This window comes from Natrix helvetica, assembly GCF_964273705.1.
Source record: "Natrix helvetica genome assembly, chromosome: 2".
In the NCBI taxonomy this organism is placed as follows: domain Eukaryota; kingdom Metazoa; phylum Chordata; class Lepidosauria; order Squamata; family Natricidae; genus Natrix; species Natrix helvetica.
The window spans coordinates 271,209,374-271,235,516 of record NC_138552.1 but is presented as its reverse complement, the minus strand read 5'-3'; the positions used below and the strand labels follow the sequence as shown (position 1 = coordinate 271,235,516).

The window sequence follows — 26,143 nt, the reverse complement described above, 5'->3', positions numbered from 1 at the left end:
GGAGTTGAAGTCCACAAGTCTTAAAGTTGCCAAGTTTGGACACCCCTGCTCTATGGATTGAAGGATGAGCCCCCAAGGTTTTGAACTTCCTTCCGAGATGGTTAAAATCTATGCTGATAGTTTTAGCTGTTTTCATGTAGTATCATGTATTCACAGTGGTAGGATTTGACCAGTGTAACAACTGGTTTGCTGAGTGAGTGCTTTGCCAACACATGCCACTTTGCCCTCACATGTGCCATACCCGCACTCTGCCCGCGCACTGTGCCTTAAAAAACTTACCTTCTACTGCAGCCCCAGTGCAAAACAGCTGAGGCGCAGCAATCCGCTCTGCCGTGCCTATCAGGTGGGTGTCAGAAAAGGGAATATAGGTCAATATAGCGCAGGGGCAGGTGGGTGGGCCTAACTGATTGTTGGAGCGAACCGGTTCACTCCCATCCGATAGTCAGAGCTACCAGTTTGCCCGAACCAGTAGAATCCCACCCCTGTGTATTCATATATGTTAGCAGAATGGGATTATAATCATCAATAGATTTGATAAATCTTGAAAACTGTCACACCCTTGATACCTGTTCTTGGTTAAAATAGCCCACCTTATACAATACAATACAATAGTAGAGTTGGAAGGGACCTTGGAGGTCTTCTAGTCCAACCCCCTGCCTAGGCAGGAAACACCATACCATTTCAGACAAATGGCTATCCAACATCTTCTTAAAGACTTCCAGTGTTGGGGCATTCACAACTTCTGGAAGCAAGCTGTTCCACTGATTAATTGTTCTAACTGTCAGGAAATTTCTCCTCAGTTCTAAGTTGCTTCTCTCCTTGATTAGTTTCCACCCATTACTTCTTGTTCTACCCTCAGGTGCCTTGGAGAATAGTTTGACTCCCTCTTCTTTGTGTCAACCCCTGAGATATTGGAACACTGCTATCATATCTCCCCTAGTCCTTCTTTTCATTAAACTAGACATACCCAGTTCCTGCAACCGTTCTTCATATGTTTTAGTCTCCAGTCCCCTAATCATCTTTGTTGCTCTTCTCTGCACTCTTTCTAGAGTCTCCACATCTTTTCTACATCGTGGCGACCAAAACTGAATGCAGCATTCCAAGTGTGGCCTTATGAACCAGGTGAGTTTTGTCAGCATGTTGTGGTTTTCCTTAGCACAGGAACTCAATGGGTAACTGGGTCAATTATTCTCTCTTAAGCCAGCCTACCTACCCTATATGTTACAATAGTTATTGTGGGGAGAAAAGAGAGGTGAGAGTGCTTGTATAATACCACCTTGAGTTACTATTTGGAAAACAGCATATGATTGCATCTAATGAATCAATCAATACATTTTTTCCTGTTTCTTGCATCAGTGAGTCATCAATTGTGATTCTTCTCTTTTTCTACTTATAAGGTAAGGCTATATCCTGTTTGCCCTTCAAGGATCCAACGTGCTGCTGTCCATCCAGCAATGCTTATCTACCTTTCTTAGCAAAGGTCTCTTGGCGTATGAAAGGGTTACCCTTCTCCTTTCATTGATTTGCAGTAGGACATGTATTCAATTTCTTTTTGACTAGTTCCCCAAAATACAAGCAATCAGCACCAGGTTGTATTCAATACTTTAATTTTTCTTTTAAAAAAAACCCCCAAAGGAGTCAAGAGTTTGGTTCACAGATGAGAAGAATGGTCACGATAGCCAAAACTGCTTTTCAGCTTTGGAAAAAAACCAATTGTAGTGGTATTCTGCATAGCCACTGACAAACAGCTAGCCCTCCCCCTCCTTTCACCTAACCGATAGGATCCAAATGAGAGGAGCAGCAATTTGAGAAAACTCGGACCGAACAAAAGTAGAACTAGAGGAGGAGGAATTGTATCAGACAAGCCCTAGCACAAATTCCAGAAACCGGACTGTGGAAGACAAGAACTGAAGAGAAATAAAGAAGTAAGCTACCTTTCCTGAGTTCCCGATTTTTCCTCGGTCACTCCTGATGTCCTTGGCAGAAATCCTGCCCCACCAAGAGTTATTATTTGGTCTTTGGTAGCACAAAGTGAGCATAAGTCCAGTCAAATAGTATCAACTTGCATATGAGGTGAGACAGCTCACCAAGGGACCAAAATTTAACCCCTCTTCATGTCCAGTCTGGGCTGCAACAGACAAGGATCAGTACCGACCAAGCACGGTGGCCAAGAGCGCCATGCGGATATACATGCCATTTTCTGCCTGCCGGAAGTAGGCCGCACGGGGATCCGAGTCCACCTCCACACTAGAAAGAGATGCCAAGATAAGGATTATCACTCACCACCACCAAATTTACAGGCGCTTTCCCTCTCCTCCCATGCTTAGTCTCCTAAAAGAGACCATTGCTTTATTCCCGTGATGGCGAACCTATGGCACGCGTGCCACAAGTGGCACGCGGAGCCATTTGTCAGGGCACGCGAGGCGCTGCCCTGTCAGCTGGCCAGTGCGCATGAGTTCACCTTTTTAAAAGCTATTTTTCGCCTTCCCCAGGCTCCAGAGGCTTTATAGGAGCCTGGGGAGGGCGAAAAGAGCCTCCCCCGCCCCCCTTAGGAACGCTTAAAACCACCCTCCGAGCAAACCGGAAGTGACTCTTTTCGCCCTCCCCAGGCTCCTATAAAGCCCCTGGAGCCTGAGAAGGGCAAAAAAAATGTAAAAATGGGGGGGGGGGGTGTTGCGCGTTGTGTGTGCATGCGCACTGGGGGGGTCGCGCGTTGCATTATGGGTGCGGCAGGCCCGCACTCGACCCCCCTGCGCTTGTGGCACGCGAGCCAAAAAAGGTTCGCCATCACTGCTTTATTCAGTAAGAATGGTAGTTTGAACAAACAGAATTGCTTCTTTTTGACAGGACTTCCTGAACTAAGAGCTGTGATGTCCATAACAACCCAGGAGTTTTAACTTGACCAGAAGTAACGTTTTGTTCTTCTTTTCAGATGGAGATAAATGTGAGCCGTTGCTTACCACTCTCCCAGCATCAAGGATTGAGCCTTTTGGGCACGCAGGCTGGGTGGAAAAACTCCTGGAAGAAAGTCTTACCCAAGTGTAGCATATTTTGTATTCCAGGAGAACATAAATGAACTGAGGTAGGATTAGCTCCTGCGCACCTGATTTCATTGACACGGGGCATTGGATGCATCACCACCATCTTCTTCTTGGCCCGGGTCATGATATGCGGTGTCAAGATAAACTGCCCAAAACACTGGAGAGAAAAGACTTGAATGAGTTCTTGGTTGTTAGCAGCACTATCCCATGCTGAGGGAAACTGCCCATTTCTGCCATGCCAGTTTTCAGGTGGCTTCAAAATACTCAGCCCTTGTGTTGCTCCAAGTAGTCAGGATCCAGAAAATGAATTTAGCTCAAGATTCCACATTTTGAGCCCTCGGAAAACATGGATTCAACCCCACTGAAGTGAAGAGACCAAGCCCGGGATTTGCCAAACTGACATACAAATTAGGTATTAGGATTTTGTATGTTTCTCAAATAAATTAAAAAAATAAATTATGTCTGAAACAACACAGTAAACTGAACCAAATTAGCCTAGTGTGTTATGTGAATCAAACATGTGTGTCCTTAGCTAGAAAGCAGGGTATCTTTCTCAATAAAAGGGCAATAACAGAATTTCTTTCTCTTCTACTACAATATATTCAATCAAACCGATCAGTCCTAGAGGGGATCAACCCTGACTGCTCTTTAGAAGGCGAGATCCTAAAGATGAAACTCAAGTACTTTGGCCACCTAATGAGAAGGAAGGACTCACTGGAGAAGAGCCTAATGCCGGGAAAAATTGAGGGCAAAAGAAGAAGGGAACAACAGGGAAGGAGGTGGCTGGATGGAGTCACCGAAACAGTAGGCGTGAGCTTAAATGGACTCCAGAGGATGGTAGAGGACAGGAAGGCCTGGAGGAACGTTGTCCATGGGGTCGTGATGGGTTGGATATGACTTCACAACTAACAACAATAATATATTCTGATGGTGAGGGGAAACATAGCATCTTGCACTACTGGTTGGGACAAGAGACATATACATATTGAGTTATTTTCCAAGGTTCAGAAAATAATTCTGGGAGCCATTTAATTATAGCTTGTTCAAGAAATGAATGCTGAAATAAACGGGGACTAAGGGCAATGGGTGAATCTAGCCATTTGGTGTAAGGACAGTTCATCTGGGTGCTTTCACCTACCATCTCATATTCCTGGATTGAATCAAAGCGCTCCTTCTGGATGCGAGTCATGTAAAGAACATCCGTGTCTGGTAAAGCCTCTTCAATGTTCTCAAACTCCTCCTGGGAAAGAAGAGCATAAGAAGGAAGCAGTCAACATCAAGATCCAAGCAATGGAAACAAGAACCCGTGATGGTAAACTACCCCCCTCCCCATCTTCACCTGCTTGATTCCCTTGGAGGCTATGAAGTGGAAGATATCAGAAGGCATGCGCAGGTTGGGTGGAGTGACGTAACGCAAGCTGACACGATACAAGGTCAGAAGGCGGGCGAGAGAGTGGACTGTGCGCCCGTGCTTCAGGTCTCCCACCATGGTGATCTGGAAAAGAGGGAAGAAAGTCATGAGGTTTCCTGATCTGTGGAAAGTAAGCATGCAGACAAAAGTATTGGAAATAATCTCACAACTTTACTTACCGTCATGCCATTGACAGTACCCAACTCTTCACGGATGGTGAAGATGTCCAGCAGACCTTGAGTGGGGTGTTCTCCAACTCCATCACCTGCATTGATGACAGGTTTGCGGCAATGTTTGGCAGCCAGCTGGTATAAAACAGAAGGGGAAGAAGCCATTAAAGTGAGCATCTGTCTCATTTCTTTATTCAGTCACTCCATAAACCCTTTGTGGCTTCCATGTAAGTTGTTCTTAATCAGAAACCAGCAAATCTGCCTCAGTGATTCCCAAATATTTTCTTCTGGGAAACTAAACTCAAACCGCCCGTAATCATCTCCCCAAAGTCACAGATGGTGTTTGTTGCGTACTAGTACTTTTAGACCCAACCTCAGGTCTCCATATTTTGGTCATGCTATCTAAATTCCTACCCACATCCAGCTACATTCAGCAGGTCAAGCTTCTTTCTATGCCAATATCATAATTTTAATGATTTGGGTGAGACCATAGTCCATTGAGACCAAATAATTGATGCAGTTGGCACAACCATGTTTTCCCTATGACTATATGAATTGTATCAGAGGAACATCTACATTTATATTTAGCATAGTGCAGAGAAACAGAGAAATAGATCCTTGCAGCTCACAGATCAGGTGATTTGTTGGAAGCCAGAAAGTGAGATCAAGCAGTCCAGAGAAGTGAAAAAAAGAACATTTTCTACAGTTTTTGCAGGCATCTTGTCAGGCATGCCTCCGTTCAAAGCCCAAGAAAGAAAACCTCCAACTCCACGTTTGTAGAGAAGAGGTAGTTTTACTGAGTTTGAAATAATAGAAATGAAACAAAAACAAGATCTGAAGCAAAAGGCGCAAAGGTTACATATTGAAAGTATCCCCAAATCCCTCCTCCAAAGGACCCAGACCGAATGTCCAATCCCTAACCCATATGGTATCATGTGTTTTCGCCCATTTCACCCATCTGGTATTCCGGGATGGTTGACTTTGACTGGGTATAAACAAGTCCATTCAGCTGTGCAGTAGGTCATGAGAGCAATCCTCCCTTTTTGTTCACATAGGCCATTTCTCTCTATCACACTTCCCCTCCTAAAAGCCAATCTTCCGCCCTTCTCGTTACTATGGCAGCCGATACAGCAAGCAAGCATCGCAGAGGCTGACAGACCTCTATCATGAAGGGAAAAAAAAATCCCAGGTGAGAAAGGGAAGGGGAGACAGGATTGCTAGTTTCTCTGAACTTGTACCATACCACCATCACTCCTTCATCATGCAACCTCTTCTTTACTCCCTTGCCCATCTTTACCTCCACTGCACCTGGCTGGGGATGCCTCAGAACAACGACATCAGCATAGCAGGTCATGGTCTGGACCGAGTCTGCCAGAGATTCTCCCTTTTGGCAGGATGAGGTGGCCTCGGAAAAGGGGAGCACAGAGCCACCCAGACGGTACATGGCTGCAGAAAAGGAGCTGCTGGTACGCGTGCTTGCCTCGTAAAACATGGAGGCCATCACCTTCCCCTGTGGCAAAAGTAGCTCTGGTTTAGTATTGCTGTTTTTCCCGCCCTCCCCAAATCTCATTCCCATTGTTCCAATTCAATTTTTCCCTCACCTTGAGGATGTCAAGACTGCGCTCTTTTTGCACCAACATGCGCAGATTGTGTGCGACGTTAAACAAGTGAGACATCTGTACAAAAAACAGGAGCACGTTGTGGAATAGCGGCTTAGGAATTTGACTACAGGAATTCCATGCCCACAGATACAGAATGCAGGAGGAGAAAAAGCTAGCAAGCAAATACCTGTCCCTTTGTGAACTGTTTGACTGACAGTATATGTTGCCCCACAAGAGGATGGAGTAATGGTGAGGTTTGAGGATGTGGCAAACTCTGAAGAGATGCCTGTCTGGGTAATGGGCCAACAAGGTATAATGGGCCATCCTGGACCATGGACAAGTCTGAAGGGATAAAGGGGGAAAATATCATCACTTCAAGCAGAAGATGCAAAAGAAGATGTGTCTCTGTTTCTCTTTTGCCTTTTTCTTATCCTGCTCTACTGTTGGGGTTGTTCCTCTAATTCTTTCCTTCTGCAACCTTACAAGCCTTCATTCTAAGCTCTTATCATTTACTGTATTTTTCAGAGTATAAGACGCACCTTTCTCCCTCAAAAAAGAGGCTGAAAATCTGGGTGCATCTTATACACTGAATACAGCATTTTTTGCCTCCCAAAACCCCACCCTCCCTTCACCAAAATGGCCTTGCATAGCCTTTAGGAGGCTTATAGAGTGCTCCTCGGGGCTGGGGAGGGCAGAAATGAGCGAAACATGGGGCGGTTTTTGCTCAATTTTGCCCCTAGCCCCCAGGAGCACTCTATAAGCCTCCTAAAGGCTATGCATGCCCCTTTTTTTGGACAAAAAATGGGCCCATTTTTGCAAAAACCTTTTTTTTTAATTTGCCTCTTCAAAATCTTGGTGTGTCTTATACACCGGTGTGTCTTATACTCCAAAAAATACAGTATTAGAGTAACCAGGATAGAAGAGACTGTTTGCCCAAACCCTATAGGACACAGGTCTCCAGCCAAAGGTAAAGTGAGAGGAAGTTTGGAGGAAATTTTTCAGCAACAGGACAAACAGCAGCAAAACAACTCTTTAAAACCTGAACTTTTAAAAAGGCAGAACCAAATGGTGCTTTGCCTATATTCAGATTAGGTTCAATTAACTGATGCAACAAGCAAAGTATAAGAAATAGTCAAGTCTGAAAATTTAATTTGAAAATTAAAATGTCAATTTTGAGATTTGATCATGGTGGCTAAACTATCTTTGTGAAATGAGATAGTAGACAGTGGGATATTTTTAATGGACTAGCTTCATATAAAGAGGAATAAGGTTGTTTTAACCAGGCCAGGGTTAAAAACATTGTTCTAAGTTTATAGAAGATTTCTAGTAATGGTTTTGAAGTAGTTTGTCCCTCATTAGTTGATATGCAATGTTGCAGGGATAAAACATACCTTGCTATGTTATAATCAACATTAAAAAATATCAGTGCCATTGGCCCTTAATACCTTGGCCTCCCTGCCTCAAAGAGTCCCATCTGATATAAAATCGAAAGCGGAATCCCTCTCTGGTCTTGTTATCTATAGCAACAAATTTTCCCCCTCCTCATTTCTCCTTCAACAAACTTGGCCCATGGAGAAAGTCTGTAAGAGACGGAAATCTACATGGCCATAACTGAATTTAAACAAGAAGCTCTTTCCACAAGACTACTTAAAATTAAAAAAACTGATCTGAAAAAAAAAACACAGAGAGAGGGTATAGCAACAGTCTGAATTTGGGGGAAAGAAGAACTCACCTGGCTCAGGTACTTTTTTGATAGCTCTTTCTCTGAGATCATCAGCTAGTCAAAGGAAGGGGACAAGAATTATGGACTAACAGAGACAGCTTGCCATGGCTCCAGCCCTCCTTCCCTAAACACCTGCCCCAGGAAGGAATCCATTCCAGGTACCCTTTCATCCATCACCTGGCAGCCCAGGATCTGAAGCACGATGGATGCGGGGGGCCAAGTAGAATCGTGTCTCTCCCACTGGAGGAGCTCGCCGAGGACTGGATGCCCGACCACGAAAGATCTCTGTTTGCACAGTGGTATGAGGACGCTCAGGAGTCTACAAGATGAGAGGAACTGAGCAACAAAACCTTAGGGAATAGTTTCCCTTTTCACTAACAGCACCTCCTAAATTTACCACCTTTATCTATTTATCCATCTATTCCCAAGCATCCTCCTCCTTTGTGCCTTCTTAATTGAGGTCCAGCACCTACCTTCAGGACCTCTTTGGCCGGTGCTGGGAGAGGTACTGAGCATGGCCACTTTCGCACATCCTGCCCGTAACCTGGGGATACGAGAACCTATACAACACAAAAAGCTCACATCAGTCCTAAACCCTCTGGCATCAAAACGAGGAGGTAGCCAAAAGGGCCACAGAGGATTCCTTTAGCCAGACAAAGGGTATATATTTTTTCTACATCCCTTCCTCGGCTGCTTTGTAATTTACCTGTCCGTCAATATAAGCCACTTCTCCACGGAGAATAACACGACGTACAGTCCCCTTTACTCGCATCCCTTCAAAAGGAGTCCACTGGGATTTGCTGAAAGCTGTATGGGTTGGCACCAGCCACTCCTGCTCCAGATCCACCTGCCAGAAGATATAACAACTTAGAAAAAACAGCTGCTAGTACTGATGGTGAGAGGTCCATGCCATTGAGTAGGCAGTCATGGCTGTGTGGCCAAAGACAGCTTTCTAGCAATAGTTTTTCTGACAAAACAGAGCTAAGGCAAAGATGCCTTAAGTTTGGAAAGGGCTCTTAGATTCTCCCCTAACACCATTCTCCTGCAACAGCACCCCACCTCAATGTATGTGTCTTCCTGCACAGGCAGTCCAAATATGCGCCGAGGATTATCATATAGGCGCTTGACAATGTCTTCCACAGTGAGGCGCCCTTCAGAAACTGCTGTAAGCAACAGAGGCAGCATAGTCTCCAGACCTGGGAAGCCAGGGGGAGGTTCCTTTCCAAGCTTCTCCTCCAATGTGTGTGGAGCTGGAAGGAGAAAAGGAAAGATATGGCAAAAGGAAAAGGTTTCATACTCCAGCTGTGTCAACTGGTACTGGGTATAACAGACAGGCTTGCTTTCCCTGCTTCTAATCTCACACATTCTTCTGAACTCTCAGAAATAAGAGGATGGGGCTATCAACTGTTGAAACCATATTTGGACATGTCCTGATGGTGAAGCTTTCCAGCAATCGAAACTGAAGCCACATTTACCATGGTCTGTAGCAAAGCAGTCAATGGTGTCCAGGTTGTCCCAAAGGGCCTCCATGTCTTCACGAGTGCCCAACATGGGGCGCACCTGACCCCGGCCTTCCCCAATACGCCTCAGATCTTCCTGGCAGAGAAAGAGGTGATGGGGAGCCACCTCACAGGTCACCTCAATGCCCTTCTGCTTTGCTGCTTTGATGATCAGGATCTGTGAATGAGATGAAATGTTACCCCCGAGAATTTTCATCCAGATTCATATCAAGGATTTTAATAAACATACAGGAAGTCTTGCAAGTCATTTGCTCTCTAGTCATACCAGAGATTATACTCTATTTGGTTTGAAGAAGAAAAATCTTGAAGGCACTTCCTTGTTTTCTGTTCATGCCTCTTCCCTGAATATACACTCTTATCCTTTAAGCTTTTTCGCAAAAATTACTTACCTCTTCCTTGCGGGCTACATGACAGATGTGGACAGGACGCTGGTATAGCTGTGCCACCATCAAAATGGCTGCCACTGTCTGTTTCTCAGCGTGTGCTACAATTGGAAGGTGCTTGGGCCACTTTTCAAAGTGCTGGAGTGGTTTGGAAAGATCAAAGAAAGATTTGAATACAGCAGATAAATATGCACTAATATAGGCCAGAGATTGCTCGAATGCCCTCTAAAAGCCTACCCATTAAATTATTGAAATATTGGCAGATGGGATGGTAGAAATTCTATTGCAGGGATCCAGTAAGGGAAGAGAATAAAATCTTCCACATCAACACAATTTTCCCTTTCTTGCTAAAGGAACAAAGCACCAGAGATAGAACAAAATAAAACCCACCTCCATCCAGAGAGAAACATTGTCCATCTTAAGGTCAGAGAAAGTGTCATTCAGGTACATCTTTAGACCAGCAGCAGCTCCAGCCACTGGCCCCAGGGAGCCAGCATTGTCAGATGAAGCTCCAACATACAGTGCAAAATCACAGCGGGCTCCAGCCTCAGCTAACTAGAGGTGGGCGAGGATGGACAATAGAAAAAGTCAGTCTCAAAAGGTGTGACAAGTTTATTCTCCTTTTCAATATTTGGATTAGCTGCTTTTATCATACAACAGGCTGAGAATTGCCAGACTCAGAATATCTTCATCTTGACCAGAAGAGCATTCAATAAATACATACATAACAAAATGCATAACAACAACAACAAAGCATTTGTCCAAGCAATGATCAGACCATAATTTGAAAGGCTTGCTGAAAAATGCCTTAAACATTTCCATCCTGAAGTTTTGTTAGTTTGAATATGACTACAGGTGAAGTTTCCTGTATCATGGTCAAGACAACTTTCTTCTAGATGTTGTAGGCAACATGATTTTAATAATTAATTCTACTTGTAGCAATGACATTATTTCCTTGACTGGTATTGTCTTTACATTTGATTACAAATTGAATTGGTAATATTCCACTAATTTAACAAAAAGAACACCAGAAGTAGCAGCAATGTGCACACTGAACAATCTTTCCTAATTCAAAAGACCAGTAATAAAGGGCCAGTTTCTTCAGAAATCTTTCGCTAGTCTGGATACCGCTATCGAAAAGTTCTATCCTTCCCTTGCCCCCATTAGTCATAATCTGGGCAGCCCTTACCTTCTGCACTAGGGCAAAAGAACTGGTATCAGTGATAGCAGGTGAAGTGTTTGGCATGGCACAAACCATCGTGATGCCGCCAGCTAGAGCAGCAGCTGTACCAGATTTGAAGTCTTCTTTATGGGTGGCTCCTGGTTCTCTCAAGTGCACATGGATATCTATTAGACCTGAAATAAGAGAAAGAGAAGAAATCAGTGGAGGAAAAGGACTATCCTTGTTTTTGATATCACAGTGATATTATGCTCAAAGCTGCAAACTCCATGTGGCCAGCCAGCAGAGCTGGCAGCAGAACTGGACAGTGAGGAGTTTGAGGAGGAACATGGGCCAGTCCTGGAGGCTGGGGAAGGCTCGGACGATGGCTCTGCATTGGAGGCAAAGATGGGGCCAAGGCTGTCTGGCAGCTGCCTTTGGAGCTAGACAGCAGTGAAGCAGAGGAACAGCTGGAGCCTGTTCCCAATGTGCGCATGTGCAGAGCTGCCAGAAGAAAAGAACAGCTAAGAAATCAGAGTCGACTTGGCAATAAAGCCACAGGTGGACAGTAAATGGCCACTCCCTTAGGAAATAAAAGAGGAGCAAAAGGAGAATGGGCTTTTGCAGGAAACAATTCATTCATTCGTTCATTTCGGGAGTGTGAAGATCTGTCTGTGAATCTCAGAGACTCTGTGCCAAGTCTTTCCTTGCACAGCACTGTATTTGGAAAATATTTACATGGCAGCTTTCCAAGCTAGATAAGGTCTGTGGTCATAACTTCACCTTTGAAAGACTGTTTACCAGGCCTTTGCTGAATGTGAATGAGAGGAATTCACATTCGTTTAATAAAAGGTTTTTTTTGGGGACCAGGAATCTGTTTCTTGCTTTTAGGGAAGCCTAGGTCAGAATAATGTGGCATCAGGAAGGGAATCCGGCCAGTAAATGTGCAGCTCCATCCAGTTGCCCCAATTCTACTCCGAATTAAGGGAATTACGGGGTCATAAAAAGGGAGTGATATTATGCTCAAAGGGAACTATGCGGATGAAAGACAGGCCTATTTCAGATCTCCTTTAACAGAAGATGGCAAGTCTGAGGATAAACTCCTTTACACAATGTGTGTGTTTTAGAGCACAATAGGCAAATAATAATAATAATAATAAACCATGTTACAATTTAACATGCAATCCACTGGGTTACAGTAGTATACTGAATTAAAAAACAGTCCATCTCATTTTAGGCAAATCTAGTCTATTGTACAAACCCAAGTATTTACTGCAGAACACTATAAATGTGAACCCAGAGGTGTCACCTTCATTAAGGCTCAGTCCATGAAAATACATGTATAGGTCTGCTACTTGTATATCTCTACAGTGTGAAAGCTGAAGTCCATGTGAAATTTATGTATCTCATGTCCACAGTATAGGTGTAATCAGCCTGAAGTCAAAATTGAATATAGTGCCCTAAGGACCAAACAAGGAATACTCTGCAGCTCTCAAGGATTGAGAGAGCCAGTCTGGTCTAGTGGTTAAGGTGCCAGGATAAACAAGCAAACTCAGAGAGCACCAAGGATCCATCATTTCAACCCTGAGCTACAAATATTCTCCTTTATTGGTGGCTATGGTGACTTACTTTACAACCATGGTAAAAACTGCTTTAAAAATGAGTCTGGTCACATGGTGTTTTGACTTGTGATAGCAAAGTCGTATCATCAAAATTCCAGATTCAATTGTGATCATAAATAGATTGTAGCAAGTTCATCTTTCCTGTCTATCAAGCTCTGGACCTAGACTCAGCTATAAATCAGAGATACCCAACTTTACATGGTTTAACTAGGTTTTTAACCTTGATGTTGATAAAATCTCTTATAGTCTCATCACAGCACAATAATATTTATTGCAATTTATTGCCATATTTATTGCATATTAAATAGCTCATAGCTATTTTGTCATATATCCCCTCTCCTTAGACTTAGGAATCTTTTTTGCAATAGCCTTGCTCTCCACTCGGTGTTCTCAGGGGCTGGCAAAAGAACAAATCCTACCTCGCAGATTCAATAAGTGAGCCTTTCTAAAAAGGCAAAGACAAGCCAAGTGCATTCTTTTCTCTAGTTAAATCTTCCCCCTATGCAAGTGCTTCAATCAAGGCTTCTCAAGAGCATGAAGCAAACTTCTTGTCCTGTCAAAAAAACCCTTTAATTAATTTACAGTGAATTTTGCTCATTCACAGCCGGCAAAATCTTTCGAAGGAGGACTTACAGTCACAGACCTTATCTGGCTTGGAGAGCTGACATGCCGATATCTGCAGAACTTGGCAAGGACTCTTGGAGAGTCACTAACCAATTAACGAGCTAATTGTCTCCTGCAAACTCCACTCCCCTTTCGCTCCTCTTTTATTTCCTCTGGGAGGGACCATTCATTGTCCACCTGTGGCCTTACTCCCAAGTCAACCCCTATTCTTTAGTTGTTCCCTTCGTCTGGCAACTCTGCGCAAGCGCACACTGGGAACAGGCTCCAACTGTTCATCTGCCTCACTGATGTCTGACTCTGAAGGCAGCTGATAACTGGCATATGGCTCTGGCCCCCTCTCTGTCTCCAACACAGAGCCCTCATCAGAGCCTTCTCCAGACCCCAAGACTGGCCCATGTTCCTCCCCAACCTCCTTACTGTCTAAATCTGCTGCCAACTCTGCTGACCGCTGGCGGGCCACACCAACTTTGATCTACCTGGCAAGCGGATGAGTTTCTGTGAGGTCATACAGTCCACATGCATCTTCAATGGAGGGGGCCCTCCAATTTGCCCAAGAGCCTAATGGAGGACAGAAACAGAGAAGGACTCAATCTCTCAGAACAGCATAGGATATCCCCCATCCAATATACCCACAATGTACACTGAAAATCTGTGTATTCTCCTGAAGCTGGATCCCATGTTCTTCTTCATCATTGCCCAATCCCTCTCCAATTCATTTAGTCATTGCCACCCCTCACAAACCTCAACAAAAAGCTTGGTGCACTTGATGTCTATGATGAGGGGCACGGAGTAGTCCACAGCCAGCCGTCGGGTTCGGTAGCCCTTAGTGACAAACGAAGAGAGCCTCCTCCCGCCAGAGTTGCGCATCGACAGATTGATCACTAAATCAAAGTGATTTTCAGCCAGATAATCCAAAATGCTGCGCTGTTGGTTCTCCTTGCATGGCATTTCAGTGCCATCTGCCTCTTCAAAATGCCAATCCACCGCCCTCACCTGCCAGAAAAGAAGCAGCAAGCCCTTGAGCCATCAGGATACAAAACACTCAAGATAATCCAAGAATGCCAGTCATGGTCTTGGCAGATTAGTCCAAAACATTTGCAAAAATAGAGATGGAGTCATCAGAACCTTTTCTGAGTCACACATCCCATAAATTATATAATGATGGCTCTGAAGTACAAAAATGAATTAGACTGGAAGAATATGCAAAAATGGTTATGCAAAGGGGGCTAAAGCATTATTTAAGGCCAAAGCATTCATATAGCATTTGGAAGCAGCTCAACTACCCCTCAATATATTAAACTATAAGGAGGAGGAGATTAAGCATAGACCTGTAAGATTCTGTTATTTTATTTTAGCCGATCTCAATTAAAGTAGTTTTAGCCTTTTTGTGGAGTTGATTTCCTGGTCTGGTCTATCTAGTGGGGCTGACTGTACTGGGTTACATCAGTATCACCTTGTCAAGGTCAATTCTGCCCATCCAGTCTGAACATCACAAAAGGTCTACTGAAAATTTCTCCTTCTTGGGAAAGACATGGAATTTACATGAGGCAATAGGCCTTCTCTGGAACAGCCCATATACTATGGGATGGGATATGCTTCCCTGTGAGGTACATGTAGCAACCTCTCTCCTTGCTTTTCCTTCCATTGTGTGTTTGGTCTTAAACGAACTGCTTGATGTAGGCATTCCACCTTGTATGCATGTTTTGTTCCATTTTGGTATTCCTGTTTGCTTGTTTAATTGTTTAATCTGCTTGCCTTTATTGTATGCTGCCCAGAGTCTTACAACTGGGGCAGTCTAAAATATTGTAAAGAAATAAACATAATTCCAGAATCCCCAACCAGCATTCTGGGAATGTATTTATTTGTCACATTTCTAGGTCACCCAACTTCAGGACAACTCTGGTTTCAAAGATTAATTAATTAATTAATTATTATTATTATTATCTCACCAGCTCAAGGTTGACTTAGCCTTCCCTCCTTCCAAGGTCAGTAAAATGAGGACCTAGATTGTTGGGGGCAATATGTTGATTCTGTAAACCGCTTAGAGAGGGCTGCAAAGCACTATGAAGCAGTATATAAGTCTAAGTGCTATTGCTATTAGCCTAATGATTAACCTAATTGACCTGCCTTTGTAGCAGATACCATGGGGTGTCATGACCATCCATGTACCTACCTTAATGCCATGCTCTGTATAAAAATCAGCAGTGCCCAGACTGGCATAGAGATTATAGCCCAAGCCTTCCAGGGTACGCACTGTGGACAGCAATTCACTCTTGTTCTAAAAGAGATGTGAAATAAAGAGGCAAGGCACATCTGTTCAGACATATGATAAGCATGGTCACTCTTACTATAAGCCACCTTCACCAATCCTTCCCATCGACTTCCTTGCATTCCTGCAATCTCCGCTCTCTTTCATCCTGCTCCTGAAATCCAATCTTACCATCATTTATTACAAGGATATTTGGATTATTTTTCATTCCATAAAAGATAACAGTAAAGGTTCCCCTCACACATATGTGCTAGTTGTTCCTGACTCTAGGGGCGTGGTGCTCATCTCCATTTCAAAGCCGAAGAGCCAGCGCTGTCTGAAGACATCTCCATGGTCATGTGGCCGGCATGATTAAATGCTGAAGGCACATGGAACACTGATATCTTCCCACCAAAGGTGGTCCCTATTTTTCTACTTCATTTTTTATGTGCTTTCGAATTGTTGGGTTGGCAGAACCTGGGACAAGTAACAGGAGCTCATTCCGTTATGCAGCATGAGAGATTAGAACCACCAACCTTTCTGATCGACAAGTTCAGTGTCTTAGCCACTGAGCCACGGCATTCCCCTTTCATTCCATACAAACCCTTAAAGCAAACCTCAAAATAATCTAGAAGGTTTGAGCAATGAAAACTTTGTAAGAAACATTACCAGTTGTTCTGCTACTACAACAAAAGCATAGATATCGGGCCATTTAAAATTAGGAATGTTTAATCTGAAAAAAGGCTTTGAAATGACGACACCAACAGGACTGTTCTGCTTTTCCTTCTAGTAAAGTCATAGTCTTTTCCATCCAACTGACCTTGTAACTCCCAATGGTCAGCAGGATGTTCTTCTTGGGAATCTTGAAGCCAGTACTCAGCATGGCTTTCAGGTAGGCCTCACAACGATTCTCCCCAAAGCAGGCCACCTCACCTGTGCTGGTCATCTCTACCCCCAGCACCACATCGGCACCTGCCAGTCGTGAGAATGAGAACTGGGGCACCTGAGTAAGAAAACAAGAGAACAAAATTAGATAGCCAAGTCATCCAAGCTGCGACTGTTCTAAGAAGCAAAGAAAAGGTACATCAGGGCTCAAATCTTCATTGTCTGTGTGAATGTGAGTCCCTCTATTAAGCCATTCAGCTGCTTACCTTGACACCAACAATGCCTGTGCCTGTCATGAGTCCAACGGACTCCACCTCCTCTCCCATGATCACTTGCGTGGCCAAAGCTACCAAGTCAACGCCCAACGTCTTGGAGACAAATGGAAAGGATCGAGATACTCGCACATTGCATTCAATCACCTTCAGCTGGTCATGCTGCAGAAAAGAGAAGCAGGTTGGCAGGATGGCTTACGGAGCACCAGCCAAGATAGAGGATGTTAACTCCAAATCATGCCAATCAGAGACTCTGAATTACATCACATATTTCATCTTAACATTACAAGATATACAGTACCTCTTAATTAAGATCGATCAATCTCTGCTATTGTTCAATTAATAAAGGAAAGTACTCTGACCCAGCTCCCCAAACACAACAAACCCTCTGAAGTCAAATCAATGATTCCTTTATTAGGAGCATCAGCAAACCCTGGCAAAAAGTTTCTCTCTCACCGCAGGCTAACAAGCCCGGCCGGCTGGAGATGAATAGTTTGTTTGCCACATCTATCCATCTCTGCCCCTGCCTTTGATTCCCAGAGCTAGGGTGGGGCTTCGCTAGCAGCGGTGGCTTTTCCTTCCCAAGGATCAGCCCACGGATTTCCACTGCTCTCCTCTCCTCTGCGATCTGCGCATCCGTGTGTCAGGCATTGGACCCAGCTGTTCCTCCTCTTCCTAACCTCTTCTGGACCTGGGGGCTGTTGACTCCCCATCTGATAGCTGATGGACAGCCCAGGCTCGCCTTTCTCTCTATCTTTGACAGCTCCATACCCTCTTCCTCCTCGGAGCTCTCTGGTTGCCTTGATGCTGACCCTGACTCCCATGGCTGCTCCTCCTCTAATTTGGCTGGAGGGGCCGGCGGCCGACCGGCTAAAACAGAAAGTCAAACACACAGACAGCCTGTGTGCTCACTAGAGCTGAGAAACCTGATTCTATCCATGACTGCTAGACTCACTGACTTCTCACTTCCCCTTCCTATATTACCTTGGCAATGAGTTGGAGGTTGAAGGGTCCTGTGACCTGCAGTTCCTGTCCAATGGCATGCACAATTGCCTTGATCCGCTCCAGTGTCTTGGGTGTAATGTCTTGTGGTGGTGTCACTAATGTGGCATCCCCTGAATGTACACCAGCATTCTCCACGTGCTCGGAAATGGCAATGGCCACCACTTGTCCATCACAGGCCACAGCATCGACATCTATCTCCTGTCAGGAGGCAAATGCAAGAGCCTCGACACTTGTCAATAACACCTCCCTCGTGCCTGTCTTCCTATTTTTCTTCAAAGTTTTTTTTTTAACACAACTTTATACATATTATAGGAACAAAGTGTTCACTGGATCTTTTCTTTTACATCCTCTCATTTACATAATCCATTTTACACCATAGCTTGGTTTTCATTTTCAGCCAAATTATTTTCTTCCATTATTTTCTATTTTGTATGCTCATTTTTTCTTAATACATAAACAATATCTACCATTGCCTCTTAAAAAATTACACTAAGTTATCATTTCATATTTCTCTATTGCTCTATTTTGCTATAAGCAATATATATCCTCTAGTTACATTTTGACATAGGGAGCATTTCTTTCAACTTTTTCTACAATGAACAATATACTATAATTCTTTATTTCTTAATTAGTTACATAACGATACCAATCATACTACTATTCCCTTTAATCTACGAATACAACTCTTTTCCCTTTTCTTCCCCCTTTGCCCATTTTCTCTTGCCTGAATGCCAAAGAAAGCAGGACGTCCCCCTTTGTGATTTTCCTGAGCACACAAATAGTAAGTCCCTGGGTTGAAAGGATGAGCATCACGGGACTGCTTTCAACTTCTGCAACGGTCCTGTGCTTAGTTTGATCAGCTGAGCCTGTCACATTCTCCAAAATGACTATTTGGCATACAAACCCCAACCCACCAGCCCTACCCACCTTGGCCTCTTGAATGAACTTGGAGATGACAACAGGCTGCTCCTTGGAAACAGCCACAGCGTTGCTGAGGAACCTCTCCAGGTCGTTATCCGTGTAAGCCACGTTCATGGCTGCACCGCTAAGCACGTAGGAAGGACGCACCACGCACGGGTATCCTACCTTGCAGCAGAACTGCTTGGCTGACTGCAAAGGAGAGATATCAAAGGGTTACAAAGGCTATAACTTGAGCAACGGCCCTCTTTGGCCATTGTTTCCTTTGCCAGTTTCCCAGGTTGTACCAGAAATTCCCAGCATCAAACCTTCCACATCCTCCCTTCCCTAAAACATGCAAAAAGGTTAGCGCCAAAGACGAACAGACTTTTAATTTCCCCTCTCACTCTAAAATGCCGGTCTGCACTTCATTACATTAGCAATTAGAAAAAAATAAAACTTCCAAAGGGGGGGGGGGTGTGACACTGGGAATTTGCTATATTCCTCATATACTACAAAACCAGCTTTATAGCTCCCTGACTTTTCTAGTTGAAATAGGGATAGAAAATAAGGGGGAATAATAGTAATTATATATTAATATGTTAAGATATACAAAAGGACAGAAAGGAGGTTTAGAAATGAAAGGCGATAATAAAAGGTGTGTGTAAACAGTATGAAATAATGGAAATGAAATGTAATATCTAGGAATAATAAGATTATGTTTATGTGTACTGAAATGTACGATACCCAGATAACACACTATTTACGTATTGATATGTATAAAGAATATAAAAATTAAAAATTGGATTAAAAAGAAGAAGAAAAAACAAAACTTCCAAAGAGGGGCGACACTGGGAAATTGTTATACCTCTTCTTATACTTGCCAGCTTTATAGCTCCCGGACTTTGCATGGTTTCAATGGGAAGAGACCTAACTGATGATAGTCTCACTTTGGGGATCCCACCCACTCTTTAGTTGTAGCGCCTTCTATTCACCTCCATGTCTGAGAGCTCCTTCCAGAGGGGCTGGCTGATATTGATGGTATCCAGAAGACGGGAGAACTTGAAGCGGTTCTCGGCGGAGTCAATGGCTTCAGGGGAAGTGCCCAGGATCCGGCACTGCTGCCGGTGTAAGGCCATGGCAATATTATTGGGAAGCTGTCCCCCCATGGACAGAATTACACCCTCAGGGTTCTCCAGCTCATAAATATCCATCACCACCTGAAGAGCAAAATTGAGAATGGGGAAGAGTGGTAGGAGAAAGAGGATGCCATATGATACTTCCTAGAACTGAAGTCAGGTTCTGCCACCTCCTAGCGTATCTTTGCTTCAGCTCCAGATACCTTTTTTCTTGGGGCGACCAAATAAAGAGACAACTGCTGCCTCCCTCATTCTGTCTGTTTGCTGCAACCACACCATCCACGTAAATTACACTCCATTTAAATTAATCAATCATAGCTAATGACACAAACTCAGTCCAGTGGTGGCAATCATGGAGTTACTGTCAAGGAACAAAAAAAACTTTCCGGTTCTGACTCCACTGTGGACTTTAAATGGGCACCAACTTGGTTTCTCTTTTTACTATATCCCGCCTAAAGGAAAGTTGCCCCAAGTGGCAACTTATAAATAATTTCGAAGGCAACACACATTGACCCTGTTTATTGTCTAAAGAACACAGGCCTGCAAGAATAAAAGACTGCATCTGCTTCCCAGGAAGATGATCATAACAAGGGGAGGAATGGTTAGGGCAGTGATGGCGAACCTATGGCACGCGTGCCACAGGTGGCACACGGAGCCATTTGTCAGGGCACGCGAGGCGCTGCCCTGTCAGCTGGCCAGCGCGCATGCGCTCGCTGGCCAGCTGAGTTCACCTTTTTTTAAAGCCATTTTTCGCCCTCCCCAGGCTCCAGAGGCTTTATAGGAGCCTGGGGAGGGCGAAAAGAGCCCCCCCGCCCCCCCCGGAGGCCCTCTTCCGGTTTGCTCGGAGGGTCATTTTGACTGCACCGGAGGCTTCAGGGAAGCCTCCTGAAGGTCCCTGAAGCCTCCGGAGGGCTTCGGGGGATGCTGTTTTTGCCCTTTCCAGGCTCCTATAAAGCCTCTGGAGCCTGAAGAGGGCGAAAAAAGCATGCAAAAATGGGAGGGTCGCACCTGTAGTGCGCGCATGCGCACTGGGGCGGGTCGTGCATTGCATTATGAGTGCGGCAAGTCTGCACACGACCCCCCCTGCGCTCCCCCCCACTTACGGCACCCGAGCCAAAAAAGGTTTGCCATCACTGAGTTAGGGGAAGCTTGCCTTGCCTCTCCCTGCCAGATGGAAAGAGCGATCTGAGCTTCAGTTGATACTCAGTATATATTGTTTCATTCAGTAGCCACAATAATTCTGGGTATTATTTTTTTTAAAAAAAACCCAAATTCCTGTTCAGGACAAAACTCAAAACAAATCAAAGTGACCGTTCAGGAAATGCAGTTAATTGTCAATGCATTGCAGACTGTTGCTTCCTTGTCCTGAAGACCATCCTCCTCTTCCTTCTTGAACCTGATTGTTTTGAGGCCCTGAGCAGAGTCTGACCCTTTCTGTTGTCATAAACTACTTGAAGAGATAATATTGTCTAAAAAGGGGACAGATGTAAGAAAAATTCTGGTATACTCCAGGAAGCATCTGTGGGAACTGGGACATAAGTGCTATCCTCAAGGAAAGAAATGGCCATGTCAATAATATCTGAAGTAAATGAGTTTATTTCTACTCTGTCCACACACACACACACCCACAACAGCAGGCTCAGAATTCAGAGAGTTAAGACGTGATTTTAAGAATCTTTCATGACCAGCATTAAAGCCCATAGACCACGGGTGTCAAACTCATCGCATCATGTGATGTATTGTGACGTATCGCAACATTTTTTGCCTTTGTGGAGTCAGGGTGGGCGTGGCCTGTGCGCGATGTATCCAGCCTGCCAGCCACCAGTTTGACAGGCCTGCTGCCATAGACTAAGATTCCTAGAACATCTCTTAAATATACAGAGCTTAAAACTCAAGAGGCAAGAACAATGCTTTCAAGAGGAGACAAATTCATCCTAGAGTTCCCCTATTGTTTAGTACAGACACTGCCGTGACTTCTATTTCGAAACAGAGAGCTGAAAACATACTTTTGATTATCGTTCCCATGCCGAGAATTTGGGCCCTCCCTTTCTAAAAACCAAATCTTAATGCACCCCCAGCCCAACCTTATAGGGCTCACCTCAAAGGACATTTCATCGAAATAGAGCCGGTCACACATGTCGTAGTCTGTGCTTACTGTCTCAGGGTTGTAGTTCACCATAATGGTTTTGTAGCCCATCTGTTGGAGAAAATCACATGGAGATTATATCTCCTGTTACTCACCCCTATAGCAACATTTGCCTCTTCATGGCTCTGGGACTCAATAGGTGACTAGCCATCCACAAATCTGCAGGTATATTCGGTGACCTGCCACTACTTCAGAAGAGTTATCTGGAACTGATACTTCATGCAGTCATTTGGGTGTTGATTGCATGAAACGCTCCACTACCAGACCACATGCCCTTCTTGTACCACTGTCAGATTTCCTATCACCCAGGGGTGAAATCCAGCAGGTTCTGACAGGTTCTGGAGAACCGGTAGCGGAAATCTTAAGGAGTTCGGAGAACCGGCAAATACCACCTCTGACTGGCCCCCGAGTGGGGCGGGAATGGAGATTTTGCAGTATCCTTCCCCTTCACCACGCCCACCAAGCCACGCCCACAGAACCGGTAGTTTAAAATTTTTGAATTTCACCACTGCTATCGCCCATTCAGAGAGGAGTGAAGCAGTGATTGTGAACAGCAGAGGAGAAAGGCACAAGGAGGAACTGAAAGCTCTCTGTGAGCAAAGGCCAACAAGGAAAATTCCTGACATGGCTAGGAAATATCTTTGAAGAAGTAGTATGCAAGCATTCACCTTACGCAGCTCCTGGATGCACCCAACAGCACACCAGTCAAATTCCACACTGCTGCCAATGCGGTAGACACCCGAACCGATGACCATGACGTGTGGTTCAAGGAAAACCAGGTCATGCTCGGTGCCATTGTAGCTGAGATACAGATAGTTAGTCTGGGCTGGCCATTCTGCAGCCACCGTGTCAATCTGTTTCACCACCGGTAAAATCTTCAGGTCATGGCGCATCTTCCTCACTGCCAATTCCGTGCTGAAACAAAACAAGCCCTTGTTTTTCATGTTTAAGTGTTTTACAGGTAGTCCTCGACTTGGGATTGAGCCCAAGATTTATGAGTTTGCCCCATTTTACAACCTTCCTTGCCAGAGCTGTTAAGGGAACCACTGCGGTTGTTGAATTAGCAACATGGTGGTGAAGTGAAACCGGTTTCCCCATTGACTTTGCTTGTCAGATTGTCGCCAAGAGGGATCACATGACCCCAGGACACTGCAAACGTCATCAATGTGAGTCCGTTGCCCAGCGTCTGAATTTTGATCATGTGACCATGGGGATGCTCCAATGGCCATTAGTGTGAAAAACGGTCAAGTCACTTTTTTCAGTGACGTTGTAACTTTGAATGATCGCTAAATGAATTGTTTTAAGTTGAGGTCTACCTGTAATTGGTTTAGTTTTATAGTTTTCACATGCTTTTGTGTTTTTTTCGGTCTCTGATTGGGAGCCATATAGAGTGGGCTGAAATATATATGTGTTGTATTTGTGCTGATAAATAAATAAAGGGAGACTAGTATAGATCTACTTCAAGCTATTTAGCTCTCATCAGCTAGCCATACCCTTACTGGGAATCGAACCAGGGCTGTAAATGTGTGTGTGTGTGTGTGTGTGTGTGTGTGTGTGTATGTATGTATGTATGTATGTGTATATATTATATATATTTGTGTTACAACCCCTGGTATGCCCAAATACAACACAAATATGCAACAACATATATATATATGTTGTATTTGTGCTGATAAATAATATACCAGGGGTTGTAACATAAATACATACATACATACATACATACATACATACATACATATAAAATAAATGACAAAATAAAATAACTGTCTTATGCTGAGTCAGGGTACTGGCTCCAACTGACAGCTGTTTTCGGAGATTTTGTTTTCAAACAGAGACTGAACTTCAGTTTTTACACACAACTGCTACACTGATTTAACATGATCGCATATTTATGTGAATCAAGGTAAAACAATGGCTGGGTTCTCACAACATGCTGAATCAAAACTAATTACTTTATTTTAGCCTGGACTCAGCATATTGTCAGAAAACAAGCTGCCAAGGGACAAAAATTGTGGTGTCCACTTTGGCACAGTCAGCATTACAGCTTTTCCCCCACATAACTCATCCCTTTTAATGGTCTCCATCCCTACAACCTGTTCTTAGTAAACAGATGGTATTACTTTGCTTCCAGTTTTTGATTAGTGGTTGGGACCACCTAGGCCTAGAACCCTTTGGGCTACTTTTTATTTACTCATACAGTCTATATATTAAAAAAAGGCTGTGTGTGAGTGTGTGTACATTGCAGAACAACTCTGGAACACCTCAAGCAATTTCAACCAAAATTGGTACACAGATGACTTACCCTCTCGAAAAAAATACTATGGTGGTAAGACACCCCTAACACCCCATGGGGTGTATGTTCTGTTAAGATACAGCCTGTTGTGCCTTAAAATGGCATCTGCTGTACTGCCATAAGATGGCTTCTACTGTACAGCGCAGTGGAGTTGCCATGGTAACGGCTTCACAGTACTCCACAAGAGGGCTCCCTCTGGTAAGGGGGAAAATCCAACATTAAAAATTATGTTTGATTCGGACATTTCCCCCCATAAATAAATACCAGGGCAATGCCAGATTATCAGCTAGTAACATAATATAAAACAACAACAGTCAGGGAGCCAAGACAGTTTAGACAAATGATAAACACACTGATGCTTTGATCTTGTACCTGAGCACAGCCTGAGCCACCTGCTTATCTGAGAAGCCCAACTGCTTGGCCAGCTTCAAGACATGAGGTGGCATGGACCCTGACTCTGCCTGGCGATATGATTCCAGGCACAGTGCATGATCAGCTATGTTTTTCATCTTGTGCAGGAACCAGCGATCAATCTTGGTGAGCTCATAGAGACGCTCAATGGAATAGCCGGCCCGCAGTGCAGCCGCTAACACAAAGATCCGCTTGTCGGTGGGAGTCTCCAGCTCCTGCAGTGATGGGGAGGGAACAGAAAATTGTGGACAGCACAGCCCTGAGCCTTAGTCCAATGGGACTGGGGACAGCAGCTACTGGAAATTCAGCATGTTTCATCACCTCACCAGGAACGCCTACCATGTCAGAGACTGGTTTTATTGTGGGATCAAAGCCCACGCAATTCTCATCCACCATGCGAAGGGCCTTCTGAAATGCCTCCTCAAAACTTCTTCCAATGGCCATGACCTCACCTGAAAGGACGACAAGAACAGCAGTAAATTTACCCAGGGGAAAATGACTTAAGTTTCGATTTTTGTACTAAATAAATAAGCAGGGCTCCTTTTAAAGGCAGATAAAATTAGCAGGTAGAAAGAAACAAGATTCAAGCATGAGGAATGAACAGACCATAACTCAAGGAATGCCAGGACCACACAAGCATTGGCTTGTCTTTTTTTGTTTTTAGAGACACCCACAACTGTTGTCTGCATTGTAGCCTCAAACGTTTGTGTCAAAAAAGGGAAAGTGACAGAAGTGGTGTCAAAAATCAAGTTTCTTTTGGATATGCATGTGATATTGACACATGTTTAGAAGGAGGTCAGCTGTTCTGGGATTTTTGAAGGAAAAATGTAAAAAAATAGAACATAATTATTAACATTAATTTATAGTTGGCAGTGGAAGAATAGAGCTATGTAGTGATATTTATTACTACATAGTCTAGGGGTGTCAAACTCAAGGTTTGGGGGCTGGATCTGGTCTGCTGGTGCTTAGATGTGGCTCGTGGAAACAGCAAAGGACCAGCCCATGGTGATTCTGCCCACAAAAATGGAATTTTTGCTGGTAGACGCTTGCAGGAGCCCATCACAGCCGAAAACAGAGCTCAGGAGCCCATTTTCACTGGCAGAGTGCTTGGGCCACTACAGGCGCCACTGACACAAGTGCCATCAAGCTGGCCACTCATCCTAGCCACGCCCCCAAGGTCAAATAATAATAATAATAATAATAATAATAATAATAATAATAATAATAATAATAATAATAATAAATTTTTATTTGTTAGCCGCACCCTCTCCAGAAGGACTCGGGGCGGCGTACAATAAAAACACATAAAATATACAAATGAACAATACATATACAGATAAAAATAAACACATAAACGTACGTACACATATACATATACATATACATGTAAACACAACCCTGATGCGGCCCTCAATGAAATCAAATTTGACACCCCTGACACAGGCAAAGGATAAGAAAAGAGGCAACAGAAAAATAGAAGATTGTCAATTGACGGAACTCCCAAATCATGGTATCCCAATACCTAGTCTGCTGTCTGGACCAGATGTGGGTTGCTAAATTTTTTACTACTGGTTTACTACTTTACTACTA

At 44.0% G+C, this 26,143-nt stretch overlaps 1 protein-coding gene across 1 annotated transcript in view; it reads right to left on the bottom strand.

The window, feature by feature from the left end:
- Positions 1 to 1,590: 1,590 nt before the first annotated feature.
- CAD (carbamoyl-phosphate synthetase 2, aspartate transcarbamylase, and dihydroorotase) overlaps positions 1,591 to 26,143 on the bottom strand; it is a 41,496-nt gene continuing 16,943 nt past the window's right edge. Inside the window, exons 16-44 of the mRNA XM_081940713.1 lie at positions 24,893 to 25,005; positions 24,515 to 24,768; positions 22,515 to 22,761; positions 21,799 to 21,897; positions 19,557 to 19,781; positions 18,592 to 18,774; positions 17,644 to 17,862; positions 16,654 to 16,821; positions 16,323 to 16,505; positions 15,428 to 15,532; positions 13,996 to 14,247; positions 13,731 to 13,812; positions 11,039 to 11,205; positions 10,240 to 10,404; positions 9,856 to 9,987; positions 9,422 to 9,623; positions 9,006 to 9,196; positions 8,653 to 8,793; positions 8,420 to 8,506; positions 8,124 to 8,265; positions 7,956 to 8,000; positions 6,411 to 6,565; positions 6,224 to 6,298; positions 5,920 to 6,132; positions 4,632 to 4,757; positions 4,381 to 4,536; positions 4,180 to 4,281; positions 3,104 to 3,198; positions 1,591 to 2,247 (exon numbers count right to left, since the gene is read on the bottom strand). Of these exons, the coding sequence (XP_081796839.1) occupies positions 2,145 to 2,247; positions 3,104 to 3,198; positions 4,180 to 4,281; positions 4,381 to 4,536; positions 4,632 to 4,757; positions 5,920 to 6,132; positions 6,224 to 6,298; positions 6,411 to 6,565; positions 7,956 to 8,000; positions 8,124 to 8,265; positions 8,420 to 8,506; positions 8,653 to 8,793; positions 9,006 to 9,196; positions 9,422 to 9,623; positions 9,856 to 9,987; positions 10,240 to 10,404; positions 11,039 to 11,205; positions 13,731 to 13,812; positions 13,996 to 14,247; positions 15,428 to 15,532; positions 16,323 to 16,505; positions 16,654 to 16,821; positions 17,644 to 17,862; positions 18,592 to 18,774; positions 19,557 to 19,781; positions 21,799 to 21,897; positions 22,515 to 22,761; positions 24,515 to 24,768; positions 24,893 to 25,005 (4,427 nt within the window). The 3' untranslated portion in view covers positions 1,591 to 2,144. The remainder of the gene's footprint in view (positions 2,248 to 3,103; positions 3,199 to 4,179; positions 4,282 to 4,380; positions 4,537 to 4,631; positions 4,758 to 5,919; positions 6,133 to 6,223; positions 6,299 to 6,410; positions 6,566 to 7,955; positions 8,001 to 8,123; positions 8,266 to 8,419; positions 8,507 to 8,652; positions 8,794 to 9,005; positions 9,197 to 9,421; positions 9,624 to 9,855; positions 9,988 to 10,239; positions 10,405 to 11,038; positions 11,206 to 13,730; positions 13,813 to 13,995; positions 14,248 to 15,427; positions 15,533 to 16,322; positions 16,506 to 16,653; positions 16,822 to 17,643; positions 17,863 to 18,591; positions 18,775 to 19,556; positions 19,782 to 21,798; positions 21,898 to 22,514; positions 22,762 to 24,514; positions 24,769 to 24,892; positions 25,006 to 26,143) is intronic.